We start from the raw sequence: 13,784 nt of genomic DNA on the forward strand, positions 1-13,784 counted from the left end.
TTCCTGCTGTGTCTTGTTACCTGTTCCAGTTTGTACAACAGTGTTTGTAGTGGCTGCACTCATTACAAGGTATTTGTTGTCTTTCTCTTTTTGTTTCTCTCTTCATGTTTGCCTTGGGAGTGACCTGCAGATTGCAGAAATCTGTAATGCTGTTGTGCAGTTTCTTTAACAGACAATTCCTAATTTCCACATTGCATATGAAAACTTTATTACGAGCTTCTATAGACCATGCTCCATGGGTTATTCATCCTAGCAATAACAGGAGAAAGAGTTACATAAACTAATAAATCAAAATACTACTTTAACAGATATGAATGGTTTAAGGAGTTAGATCTGAAGTGGTATGCACTGCCTGCTGTTGCCAACATGCTTCTTGAGGTGGGAGGCCTGGAATTTACAGCGTGTCCTTTCAATGGCTGGTACATGGGGACAGAGATAGGAGTGCGAGACTTCTGTGATGTACAGCGGTACAATATCCTGAAGGTAATCATCTGAAGTGGGAGTGTGTAGATCCAAGAAGGGAATGGACTTGGTTGGTGGAGCATTTTTGAAAGAGAAGTGTTTTCAGTCTTTGCTGGGGTGGGTGTTGTATTTACTGCACACTAACACTTCAGTGCTAATCTGACACCATATTCTGACTATTGTGGGAAATCTTGATTAGCTGCCAAGATTATGACTGTGCAGATTGTATCACTGTTTCTGCAGCGTTCTGACAGTATCTGTTCCAAATACATGGCCAGAAAGATGAAAGTACCACTGTGAAAGAAAGAATGCTGTCCTAAAGGGAATCCTTTCCCAGTTTTACCCTGAGATCTGCTGACTGAGAACTTTTGGGCTCTGTTGGTATATACCTCACAGGTGTATTGATGTCAGATCCAGTCGCCTGCTGACATTGCAGTGGAGTTCTGGTTCATAGCTGCAGGTCTTGGGCACCTCAGCAGTCTGAATTAATAATGATTGCTTATTAACAGCCACTGCTGCTTTCAAACCATTTAGCTCAGGAGAGAGCCCCTCCCTTTCACCAGACTGATAGCCTCAAGAACCAGAACTCCATAATTTAAATTTACCTCTGACACCAACTGTTTCTGCTAACATAACTTCCCCATTACAGGATAGACCTGTCCCTATTCCTTGATATTTTTTCTTGTGTTATTATTTAAATAAGGTAGAGAAATCATCAGGTCAAAGTCCTGCATATTAAGTTTGCTTTCCCCCCTCCCCCCTTTTTTTCATGTGTAGGAGGTAGGAAGAAGAATGGGACTGGAAACAAACAAACTTTCCTCATTATGGAAAGACCGAGCTGTTGTAGAGATTAATGTGGCTGTGCTTTATAGCTTCCAAGTAAGTCAATGAGTTTGGAGAGACGCTGAACATTGTGGGCTCTGCTTTTCTTTCGCTTACAACAGTTTTAAACCAATATAGTGTCAGTGGACCAACACTCAATTCACAGGAGGCTATCAGTGTAACTTCGGTAGAGTTATTCCTAATTTACACTTGGGAAAGTGGAGGAATCATATCTCATATTGTTGCCTGATAAAAATGTCATAGAGGGCCAAAAGGTGGAGAAAAGAGAGACAAGAAAGTTAAGGGCAAGATTGCTCATTCTTGTAACACATCTGTTTGTATCAAAATCTATGTAAGGCCTTTGGATTAACAGCTTTCCTTTTACAATGACTGTATATTTAAGCTATTGTAGCAATATAAGAGATAGGTAAAAATGAGTCAGAGGCATTTTAGCGTCCTCTCTTATTGCTGGAGAGGTGAAATGCTGACAAAAGATGTTGACGTTAAAGGATTTAAAATGAACAACACAAATCAAATCAAAGGTCCATATAGAACAGTATCTATATAATAGCTACTACTAATAAAGATTTCCCAGAACTGTATGAAATCCTCCAAATATTAACCAAAGCAAAGATTACTTTAACTATGTCATGGAGAAGAGCAGGAGAGGCATTTCAGTTTTGCCTTTCTTTTTGCAATTCTTCTAGAAACAAAATGTTACTATCATGGATCACCACTCTGCTGCTGAGTCATTCATGAAATACATGCAGAATGAGTACCGCATCCGAGGAGGCTGTCCAGCTGACTGGGTGTGGCTTGTGCCTCCTATGTCAGGGAGCATTACTCCAGTGTTCCACCAGGAGATGCTGAACTACGTCCTCACTCCCTTCTTTTATTACCAGGTACATGTCATCAAAAAGATGATTTTAGCAGACTACTTCAACGGTGGAGATGGCACCTCAGAAAGTCTGAATGAAAAGCTCCTGTTACTCACATCACTGTCATAGGGCCTGCAAAAGAATATTCACTGTTAGTTTCATAAATAGTAGGCAATTTCTGTTACATTGTGGGAGATCATGTTAGTTCTGTTGAATTCCCAAGCAGTAATTAAAATGCAGTTTAGTGCTGCAGAGACTGATCCTGTATTTACTCAGTCAGTAGAGAACAGGATTCACATCAGGCAGCAGATCATATATACAGATTGTACTGAATCTGGCACTCTAAGACACACAAATTGTGTGTTTATTATTTTACATTTCATACTTGAAATTACCTTTTTTAAGGTGGATGCTTGGAAAACACATCTCTGGCATGATGAGACCCGGAGGCCAAAGAAAAAAGAAATAAAGCTTAGCATCTTGGCAAAGTAAGTTGTTCAAATAAAAGACTCGGTACTTTCACCCAACTATTCTGTTCTTCTGATGCTCCTATTCCATGTTTTTTGAGAAATTTTTGCAATACGGACACTTGAATTGTTTGAATCACAGACTTGCACACCCACTGGTAGGTAATTTTCATAGCTGAGGTTCTTATTCAGGATTCTCTCCAGTGTATTTCTTCTAAAGAATCTTCCAAGGAAAAACTATGGTCAAGATCAACCTTTCCTAGCTTCTTTGTGAACCAATCTAAATTACTGGTAGCAATATTCAAAATGATACATTTGGGGTTTTTTCTTCAGGTCTGTATTCTTTGCATCTTCACTCATGCGAAAAACAATGGCAACCAGATTCAAGGTCACTGTGATCTATGCAACAGAGACTGGGAAGTCTGAAACGCTGGCCAACAGCCTGTGCAACTTGTTCAACTGTGCCTTCAACACTAAGGTGAGAAAGTATAAATTGTCCATACTAAATGGAGAGCAATGGTTGGCTAGTTTTATCAGCTTCTGCAAGTTCCTTCATTCTGTAAGCCTTTACTTGAAGTTTTGAATGTCCAGCAAAAATAGCTTGCTGGAAGTTTATTTTTTTTTTTGCTGATCTAGCACAGTGTCTCATAGATTTGATAAACAGTGATCTGACAATCACACAGATATCTAATGCTAGTTCTTAGTTATGTCCACTCAGAATTTCTCATGAGCTTGGTATCTTTCAGGTTCTGTGCATGGATGAGTACAAAATCTGTGACCTGGAAAAAGAAGCACTCCTTTTAGTGGTTACCAGCACTTTTGGAAATGGAGATTCTCCAAATAATGGAAAGGTAATATTGAACTCAGAAGCATATCTGAGACTCAACTCAAAGACCACTGAGACTAGAGACCACCCTTTCGATTGTCCCATGTACTTGAATAGGATATGAATCAGGGTCTCATTTCTGTTTTAAATCAACTGAAGAGTATTTTTCTAACCTTAAATATTTTATGAATTTTTATACAGACATTGAAGAACTCCTTGTTGACCCTTAAATTTCTGAGAAAAAAAATTAGGTAAGAATACTTTGTTATTTGTTTGCGTGTGGTGAGTCCTTTTGCCTTTTATTTAGCATCGCATTGTGGCTGTTAACATTGCCTATCCCCAAACTTGCTTATATCTCCTTGTACAGATATGCTGTGTTTGGTTTGGGGTCCACCATGTATCCAGAGTTCTGTGCCTTTGCTCATGCCATTGATCAAAAACTAGCCCAGCTAGGGGCTTCTCAACTGACTCCAGTAGGTGAAGGAGACGAACTCAATGGGCAGGAGGAAGCTTTTCGCAGCTGGGCAGTCAATGCATTCAAGGTGACTGTAAATAGTTAGCTCATATATTCATTCATTCATTCATTCATTTAAATCTTAACTAGCATCCCATAAAAATGGAAAAAAATAGTTTTAAACACCTCACAAAACTGGACATACTAGTTTTATTTCAGAGAAGAAAAACATTGGCAAAATTAACATATGGAATCAGATATGAATTTTGAATGCCTCTCTCTTCTGTTGCTTCCCTAAGTTCAAGAGTGAACTGGGCCGCTTTTCTATTCATAAAGGTCCATGGAACCTCTTACATAGTAAGAGCAAGGACAACAATATCAGACATCAGAATTTTTCTAAGTAGTTCAGTTTTCTAGATAAACTCGGTATAAAAGTAGAACTTTACTGAACCCCTCTAGCATCACTGATCTCAACTGAATCAGCAAATAATAGCAATTATTGAAATTGAAATCTCCCCATTAATATTAAATGAGAGCATAATTAGCTCTAACCAGGTGTCATTACTATTTTTATTGAAATAAGCATAGCATTAATAAATATCAGCAAAGTGACAAAAGACAATACTGGGAATATATATATATATATACACACACACACATATATACATATATATTTTACCATTAATAGCCTGAAATGTTGTTTCTTTCTAGACTGCCTGTGATATTTTCAACATCCGTGGGAAAAACAGTATTCAGTTGCCTGGGATATATACTTCAGATGAAAGCTGGGATCCTACGAATTACAGAGTAGTACATGACTCTCAAACCATGGACTTGACTAAAGGTATTACCACCCACCTCCCTCTTCCTCTATCTGTTTACTTCAGATAGGTCCAAATTGTAAAGGTTGTCCAAGAGTGATACAGGCCCTGCTACAGTACTGTATGATAGAATTCATATAATAATGTAATACAGTGGTAGAAGAAAAAAAAGACATAGATTTACATGGAATAACTCATTATCTCTTCCAGTGCGGTAACATCAAAGCACCAGAACTGGCAGATATTTTGGCAGCCTCAGAAGAAAAGCCATGACTGGAATGAACTATATTTAGTCAGGGAAAGTGTGCAAATCATTAAAACATATTTATTTTCTATCTAGGACGCATAACTATTGTATATTCTAGGGCAAACATAGTTCAACTGTTTTCTGTGTATACATGAAGATATTTTAAACACAATCACAAAATTACCATGAGTCTTGTCCTCATTTCTCAACAGCACTTACAGACGTTCATGCAAAGGATGTAATTCCCATGAGGCTGAAATTCCGGCAGAATCTGCAGAGTTTAAAATCTAGGTATTGTATCTCATTCTTCTGAATATTACAATACTACATTTTACTAGAATCTTAAAATAACTGAAATACCTGGATATAAACATCTCTCTGTAGTTATTGAGAAATATATTTGAATTTGGTACCATCATTAGAAGTAAATCATTATCACAAGCAGACAAGAATAAATAGAATCCTAGCTCCTAGGTAGATGCTATACTTCACAGTGGAGTTTCTGGGACTATAGGGAGCTTAACTACCTTTGTGATTATTGTCCTTTAATAGCAACCAAGTGTGGAAGGTCAGTGTATGGTCCCTCTCTCTTGCTTGGTTCGCTACATGCTAAGCAAATGTTTGCTTCATTTTGAAAACAAAAAGAAAGGAAGAGAGAGTGCAAGAAGCTGCTGTATTGCTTGCAGTCATACTGCAAAGCAAACTGAGACAAGACAGTATGCAATAGGATAATCAGTTACAACATTCACCTTAGAAATAGCATTTATGAATGGCTCTCTAACATTCTCCAGTAAGTCTCTTCATCCCTGTTCTAAATACTATATAAAAGTGTGTGTGTGTGTATTTATATATAAACACACACACATACTTCTATATACTATATATATACTTCTATATAAATACAAGGAGACTTCCTTACAGGAAGTCCTGTGAACTTGTTTACAGTATGAGCTATTTTGTCTTCAGCAGAGCTACACTTCCTTTCACTGGCTGATTACAGGCAGATTTATTCTATACTGGAAAGATCAAGCAGCACTTCAGCATCTTGTTTTGATGCAAGTATTTCACATATTTAGACTATTATTCAATTAAATTTCCATGAATTACTAAGCTGGTCTGATAATTTGGTAATGAACACAAATAAACCCTTGCCAATTGTCATTTCGGATTTATTCCTGTTCTGCACAGTTTAAGGGAAATCTCGTTGATGTAACCAAGACCAGTCTTATTTTTTATTATTATTATTTTTTTTTTTTCAATCTAGTCGTGTTACCATCCTGGTTAAGCTTTCCTGTGAGACTAATCAGGAAGTGCACTACCTGCCTGGAGAACATATTGGGATTTTCCCAGGCAACCAGCCAGAATTAGTCTGTGGCCTCATTGCACATGTCAAGGATGCCCCACCAGCTGATCAGACTATCAGACTTGAAACGTGCACTGATGGTGAGTTGGCTTTCTTCAGAGAAAATAACAGACAGATAATTGACAGATTTTTTCCAAAACTCCAAATTCTTCTAGACAGAAGTTGATCCTATTATCCTCCCTTTCTGTTTTAATAGGATTTTTATTGATGCTTTTAGTTGCTCTTCTAATTCTGCATTCTGATTTTACACATTCTGGCGGTCACTGGTAACTTCCTCAGTGCTGGTGGAGTTATCCTGGATTGACAATGTCTGTAATGCAATTGCTAGCTTGGCTATTGACTGCAATTAAATTAATTAGTAGAATTTACTTATTGAAAACAATCAAATTCCTAAAATAGATTTCCAGGTTATGACCTTCTAACTCATTTTAGTAACAGCAATCTGCTAAATCATAGTCTCCTGTCATACAGAAAGGATGATTTCCAACATTCTTTTTGTTTAAAAGTGTTATTTTGTTGTTATGTAATTCTCTGCATCAGATACTCCACTTAAAAAAAATTTTTGAAATCTCACATTAATCATTTTAACAGTCAAATTCCTCTTTCAGGTTTAAGGAGAATGCACAGTCTGATCACCAAGGTTTTAGATTAATTTTCTTAGCAGATATTTTTTTCAGTAGGGCCCCATGGTCTACATCTGCATGCATATACTCTGAAGTTGTATTTTATAGCTCTACAGCTGTCAATTGCCTTGGGAATTGCTATGTGTTATTTCCCTCATTTCCAGGTGGCTACTGGGCAAGTGACAAAAGACTTCCAGCCTGCACACTCCCCCAGGCTTTGACATACTTGCTTGATATCACTACTCCACCCTCTCAACAACTGCTAAGAAAACTCTCCCAGCTGGTAACAGAGGAAGGAGACAAAGAGAGACTGGAAGTCTTATGTAGTGTAAGTGTTAGGGATAGATTTGTGCTAAGACATCTATGCTCTGGAAAAATCAAAGGCCATCTGATGCCCTTTTACTGTATAGCAGAAGCTCTAAAAATTTTTGTAATGATGGTGCTTGATTCTTGTCCTTCCATTGCATGTTCTGTGCCCTTTAAAACCAACCTCAGTGAGAGAAAGGGTAATGGTGTAGTTCAATTCAGGTGTGGGAATCAAGCGATTCTTATGAACTGCTATTTCCTATGTGGTTTTGGGTGGGTCAGTCTGCCCTGCCTGTTTCTCTTGCATGTCTCATGGTGGTTTCTGATGATAAACCACTAAAAGACCTTACTGTTTGCAAGTGGAGAGGTTGAAGGGAAGGTAGTAGATACATGTGGTAAATAATTTGGTACTACAAGAGTATGAGGGATGTAGGTTTAAGTAACCAAAGACTCATAGGTGTGGTAAGTGCTTGCTTCTCCTGCTGGGTTCAGTAAGTGCTCAGTTGTTATCAGGACCGGGGTCCATATGATTTTGTGGGTATCCCATAGCAGGGTGCTGAGAAACAGATTCTTCTTCAGTTTTAATATCCTTCCTGTAGCAATTACTGTCTGAGAGAAATTATAGAGGCTGTTTATATAGTTCTGTTTCCAAAAATTAAACGATTTCTGAGGAAATCCCAGTAGTGGTCTAGGCAATGTTTTGAGAATTCTATGTTGATCTGCAGTTTACTGCATGTTTAAATGTAAAGCAGGAGTCTTATTTTTTAAGAGACATTTCAAACATCCCTGCTCTCATGAACTCAGCGTGTCCTGATAACTTTTTAATGGTGGCCTTTGGCTTTTAGAACACAGAAGAATACAATAAATGGAAGTTTTACAACAGCCCTAACATCCTGGAGGTCCTGGAGGAGTTTCCTTCTGCAGAGATCTCAACATCTTTCTTACTGACTCAGCTGCCGCTTCTGAAACCCAGGTACTATTCTGTCAGTTCCTCCTGTGACATGACACCCAGAGAGATTCATCTGACAGTTGCAGTAGTCAACTACAAGACAAGAGGTAATGCATTGTTGCTTTCATGTATCTCCTGATTAAATGGTGTTTAGGCTGCATTGTGGTTCAGAAAAACTTCATCTGCCATATGCCATAAAGGATATCTGTAACGAAAAGTTTGTATTGTGATATTATTCTACATGCAGAATAGCATACAGCAGTGTAGCTGTTCATTCTGTATCAGGATTTTTTAAAATCCTGCAGCTTTATCAGTGTTGTTTTAGAAATCATTAGTACGTATCAACTAACTTAAACACTTCAATTTTAAGAATAAACTGTACTTTTTTTAAAAAAGAAAGGAGAGCCAGCTTATCTATACTTATGAATGTGTCTCTTTTCCTCTAATTAGGTGGGCAAGGGCCTTTGCACCATGGAGTTTGCAGTACATGGCTGAATACAGTACCTATCAATGAAGTAGTCCCATGCTTTGTACGCAGGTGAGTGTGTGATAGCAAAAAAAAAGCCAGCAGTTCTTAGTTCACTTTCTTCAGCATTTTTTGGTTGTTTGCATATGATTGCCAAGTGACTGATGATTGCAATTTGGAATATCTCAGCTTGAGAGGAGTAGGAATTCCCTGTCTTCCAGAGAGAAGATGCTTTACCATGTCTTATACTGAGTAAAATCATAAATCATTAGAAAATTCTGAAAGAATTTTGTCCATATGACAGTATCCTTACTCTTGACATATCTACTATAGAGCAACTAAAGCTAAGGGAGCAATTAAAAAAGTCGCCACATTAAGCCCTTTTACTATTTTCAAACTGATAACATAGGCTGCACTGTTCAAAATCATTCAGGCTGAAATGCTCAAAATCATTCAGGTAACTGGCACCAACAAGTCAGTCATAAACTCTTTGCTGTGATTATCTCTGAGTACTTTGGGCTTGCAGCTCTGCAGCGCAGCATATTATTTCTCTTTTCCTCCCATATAATTTCAAAGAAGCATGTGGTAAACTGAATAAAAATCTTTTTGCAAATACGTACTCTCTGTATAGTTTAATGGATTTTTTTTTTTACACAACTTCTCCTGAAATTAATTCCTGTGAATATTTTCAGGGAAATAATTGAAATTTTATTGAATTCTAATGAAGGAATTTGTTCAGTACTCCTAAATCTGCTCAGAAATGTTTGCTCGTTTTTCCATAAGCATTGCACCTATATCTACTGCAGTGCAACATGGTTTCTAGATAGACTGGGAAAAAGGCAGGCAAAGGAAGGAGGCCATCATGTGCTTTTTTTCTGTCTTGTGGCTTTGACTAAGGGTTGACATTACCAGTGTTTCTGCAAAATTATGGTGATAGATACTCTCCTGCATCATTGTGTAATTATCAGTGTTAATCCTTAGTGTATACTTTAAAAATATCGCGAGTCTGATTCTCCATTCCTTCAAACCAAATTTACCCTAATGTATTTTAGCATAACAGGAGAAGATTCAGGGCAGTAGAGACAATTGTCAGCTTTGTAGGAATAGATTTATTCTGAGTTTTATGTATTTTTGCATGTTAGTGCTACTGGGTTCCAGCTCCCAAGGGAGTCAACCAAGCCGTGTATTCTAGTTGGTCCAGGAACAGGAATTGCGCCATTCAGAAGTTTCTGGCAGCAGCGTCTCTATGACTTGGAAAAGAAAGGTACTACGGGGACTGGCACAGGGGGAATGCTGTATCTAACCAGGCAGCAGAAAACAAAATCTCTACAGAAAATGACACCCGGACATGTTAGCCAAGTAAACAGTGTAGAGATTTGTCATCCCAAGACTGATTAAGCACTGCACTCAAACAGCTAATGCTTCCACCCCGCTTGAGACCATTCTGGTGGTCCTGAACCATTCTGTCACTTGGAAGAAGGTTGTGTGTGTCCTTTTAAGTATTATACATTCACTGACTGCCAGAGTCTCACACAAGGGCCACAGTATAGAGGTAGTGCTTTGGTCTCTTGGTATCGGTTTGTTTGGGGATGTGCTCCAGCAGGAGAATTCCACATGGTTCTCTGAGGTTTCAGGCAAGTTCAGTCCTACTGCACGCCCTTAAATCGGAAGTTTTGAAACCACACTCAAACACATGCATGCACACACACACTACTAAGGTGTTCAATGGGGAATGCTAATTAGAAAACAACAGCTGTATTGCCCGAATAGTTGCTGAGACAATGGGGCCTTGTAATGGGATAGAAATAAGGGATAATAGTCCTTATTAGGAAAGAACAAGCAACTTTTCAATGTTGGTTTCAGGAGTCAAAAGTGGTGACATGACATTGTTGTTTGGCTGCCGGCAGCCAGACATGGATCACATCTACAAAGAAGAAATGCAGGAAATGAAGAGGAAAGGAATCCTGAAAGAGGTCTATACAGCTTACTCCAGGCAGCCTGGCCAAGCTAAAGTAAGGCTGGTTCCTCTGTTCTTCAGGAATATGCTCCTTTGGGAATGGTCCTTCAAGTTAAGATTTGGATACTGCTTAAAATTTTTCTTAAAAAATTGTTAGCGTTTTGCTTCAGTGTTTTGTGAACAAGTGGCAGAAGACCCCATTCCTTCAAAGCAAAGGATAATCTCAGTGTGCACTTCAGTATGAGCAAGCTATATGTATAAAAAAAACCCTTACTGCTATTTAGAGACGCATGATAGACATATAATTAAACCTTTAAGTGCGAACAGCCTTTGAAAGTAGGTTTAACATTTTCAGAAACCTTAAATTTCATGGGTTATGATTAGACTAGGAATTAGAAATGAGTTGACTGTGGCCATTTGTCACCATTTCAATGACACGCTGACTCTGGAAATTTTTTCTGCTAGGAGAAACCTTGATTGGAGAAAACAACAGTACTTAAGCTATCCTCTTTTTAGCTGTCCTCCTATCCTGACAAGACAGGAGTTTTTGGCAGTGGAAACTAATTCTAAAGAAGAATAGTCTTAGTTCTGTTCTAGTTTAACCAAGATACTGGCCCAGCCTGCAAATGCGATGCTTCTAAATGTAGCATGAAAACATTTCTCCCCTTCTTTGCTGTGGTGCAAAGCACAGCTGGAATAGTTAGGGCATTTAGAGCCTATGTAGACTCCCATCATAGTTAGACTATCCGTAAGTCAAGGTAGCATTAAAGAGACCTTGTCTAATGATGCTTTTTTCTATTTCTAAGGTCTATGTTCAAGACATTCTTCAAAGCAAGTTGGAAGCTGAAGTATGCAGCCTCTTGCATAAGGAAGAAGGGCATCTGTATGTCTGTGGAGACGTACGCATGGCCAGGGATGTTGCTCGGACCTTAAAGGGGATGCTTGCGAGTAAACTGAACCTTACTGAGCAGCAGGCAGATGAATATATTTTCCAGCTAAAGGTATGCTGTGATGTGCAAGGTATTCTTTCCATTCAGACAGTGTTCCAGCCTGGGTTAGAGAAGACTTAAAAGTCATAATCAAGATCTTGTGGGCTATAATGAGCTTCTTTCCAGCAGCATGCTGAAGAAAAAAGCTTAAGTGACAAGCTTTGTCCACCCACCACGATTATTAAAATGCATAGTTTCTGTTTGATTAGGGTGTGTGAGTGACATGTCACGTTCCTCCCTCATACACCTACCATTTTACCCAGTGTCTCCTCTTGGATCCTGGGCATTAGCTTTGCAACATGAATGGAATATCAAGAATTTGAGACTTTTTAGTACCGAAGAAGGAGGAAAGTGAGTTTGAGAAATGAATGGTTACGTGACTGAAAACACAGCACTGGATTGGCTGGTGTTTTAGGACCTGAATTTATCAGAACTTGTCCTGGATCGTGTGAATCTGGGATTTTGATAGGTTTTGTTACTGACAGTAACAAAAGTCCACTCCTTTTATATAGTAACAAAAGATCACTGTCACCAAATCAGTCATGCGAATATGAAAGACCTTCAGTTGCTTACTGTTATAAAAGGAGCAGCTAACAGGTTTTGTTTCATCTCTTGGGTTTCTTTTCTGCAGAGCCAAAAGCGATACCATGAAGATATATTTGGGGCTGTTTTTCCACCTGAAGTCAAAAGAGATGTAAGAGCTTTGCAATCCATCAGTCCTCAAGCAGATCAACAAACGATGTTTTAGACAGTTCTTGCACATTTGTTATTATTTTCAAAAAGGAAGGGGCCAAATCCTCCTTCTGATTCATGGCAAGTCATACACATGTATCTAATGGTAGGATTTGGCCTTAATTAAGAAAAATAATAAATCTAACTTTTGTTGCTATTTATTTTTAGACTTCTTTTAATGGATTTTTATTATTATCTTTATAGTGAAGATGCAAATTATTTTTTTAATTCCATCTAGACTGGTATAAATTTGCAATTTTCTGTAAATACAAAATAAAACCTGCTCATAAGGAAAATTTAGAGTTTTTTACTATGTAATAGAATGCATATATTTTTGTGAAATGGACTGTTTATCTACGTGGATTTATTTATATTGGATTGATTTAGTGTGCATATTATCTTCACTTTAAAGCAAGTCGTTACATTTCTTGGAAATGTGTAGTCACACCAGTTATTGAATTTGAAGTAATGTTTGTAAATGAGATAATAATACAATGGTTCCAAAGCAGAAATACCTGCTGCATGTACTTCAAATGCATACATATGAGGAGGCAGCAGTTATGAGTTCTGCTTTATGTGATTCAGCACTTGGACCTGAATTGTTGCTGTTACAAAGCCCATGGCAATGAGGTTCAGAAAAATCATAAGCACTTTGTATGTTTGTATTCTGTTCTCTGACTTACATGATTTGTTTGTAATAAATGATGCCTTTATATTGAGACAAACAAGTCTGTATGGATTAAATGTATCTCTTTGGGTTATTGGCTTCATCCTACAGAAAGTGGGGGTAGGTAGGTTCTCAGGTTTCAGTACAGTGAGTTTGGGCTCTAGTGAACACTCCTTCCGTAAGCAAACACACCTTCCATCTCCAGGAGTTACACAGTCCACCTAAGATTAGTTATGCATAATTGTTATTGGCAGGGAAGTATGAGTCTGGGGAATGGCTTACAAACTACTTGAATATAAAATGGTAATAATAGCAATACATTTTGCCCTAGTGCATTTTGTCTTTGGCTCTTTTTATACCTTCCAGTTATGTCACAACTTCTAATTCTTTCTGTAAAACTGTCAGGATTATATACTCAAATTAAAAAAGCTAAATGTGAGATTTTCATGTCACTTCTTGTCTCCAGGAGCTGGAATCTTGTGAAGAAAGAGTTGAGACTCAAAAGTCAACAATATGTATATACAGTGTGTTTCATGTTACCTCAGGACAACCTTCAGCATAAGACCAAAAATACAGCATAGTTAAAAGAATTTGAATGGTGATGTCAGAGAACAGGAAGTTTCAGACAACAGACACAAAGATAGTAATGGAAAGAGGAGGTCCTTAGCACATATGGAGTCCTGATGGTCATCTAATATACACTGTGAGTGTTATTTTATACCATGTTCCACTGGTGTTCTCTGACACTAGTTTTT

At 38.0% G+C, this 13,784-nt stretch overlaps 1 protein-coding gene across 6 annotated transcripts in view; it reads left to right on the plus strand.

Annotated features, from left to right (window-relative positions):
- Positions 1 to 13,090, plus strand: part of NOS2 (nitric oxide synthase 2) — a 40,002-nt gene extending 26,912 nt beyond the window's left edge. For all 6 annotated transcript variants that reach the window (XM_062592153.1, XM_062592150.1, XM_062592151.1 and 3 more), the window contains 18 exons: positions 309 to 483; positions 1,240 to 1,341; positions 1,992 to 2,186; positions 2,568 to 2,650; positions 2,963 to 3,107; positions 3,376 to 3,480; positions 3,657 to 3,706; positions 3,823 to 3,997; positions 4,621 to 4,753; positions 5,190 to 5,268; positions 6,242 to 6,420; positions 7,128 to 7,291; positions 8,115 to 8,325; positions 8,669 to 8,756; positions 9,827 to 9,948; positions 10,548 to 10,696; positions 11,448 to 11,642; positions 12,262 to 13,090. In XM_062592153.1, coding sequence (XP_062448137.1) covers positions 309 to 483; positions 1,240 to 1,341; positions 1,992 to 2,186; positions 2,568 to 2,650; positions 2,963 to 3,107; positions 3,376 to 3,480; positions 3,657 to 3,706; positions 3,823 to 3,997; positions 4,621 to 4,753; positions 5,190 to 5,268; positions 6,242 to 6,420; positions 7,128 to 7,291; positions 8,115 to 8,325; positions 8,669 to 8,756; positions 9,827 to 9,948; positions 10,548 to 10,696; positions 11,448 to 11,642; positions 12,262 to 12,378 — 2,467 coding nt within the window. In that variant the 3' untranslated portion in view covers positions 12,379 to 13,090. The remainder of the gene's footprint in view (positions 1 to 308; positions 484 to 1,239; positions 1,342 to 1,991; positions 2,187 to 2,567; positions 2,651 to 2,962; positions 3,108 to 3,375; positions 3,481 to 3,656; positions 3,707 to 3,822; positions 3,998 to 4,620; positions 4,754 to 5,189; positions 5,269 to 6,241; positions 6,421 to 7,127; positions 7,292 to 8,114; positions 8,326 to 8,668; positions 8,757 to 9,826; positions 9,949 to 10,547; positions 10,697 to 11,447; positions 11,643 to 12,261) is intronic.
- Positions 13,091 to 13,784: the final 694 nt, after the last annotated feature.

Source organism: Rhea pennata, chromosome 20, assembly GCF_028389875.1.
Source record: "Rhea pennata isolate bPtePen1 chromosome 20, bPtePen1.pri, whole genome shotgun sequence".
Classification (NCBI taxonomy): Eukaryota; Metazoa; Chordata; class Aves; order Rheiformes; family Rheidae; genus Rhea; species Rhea pennata.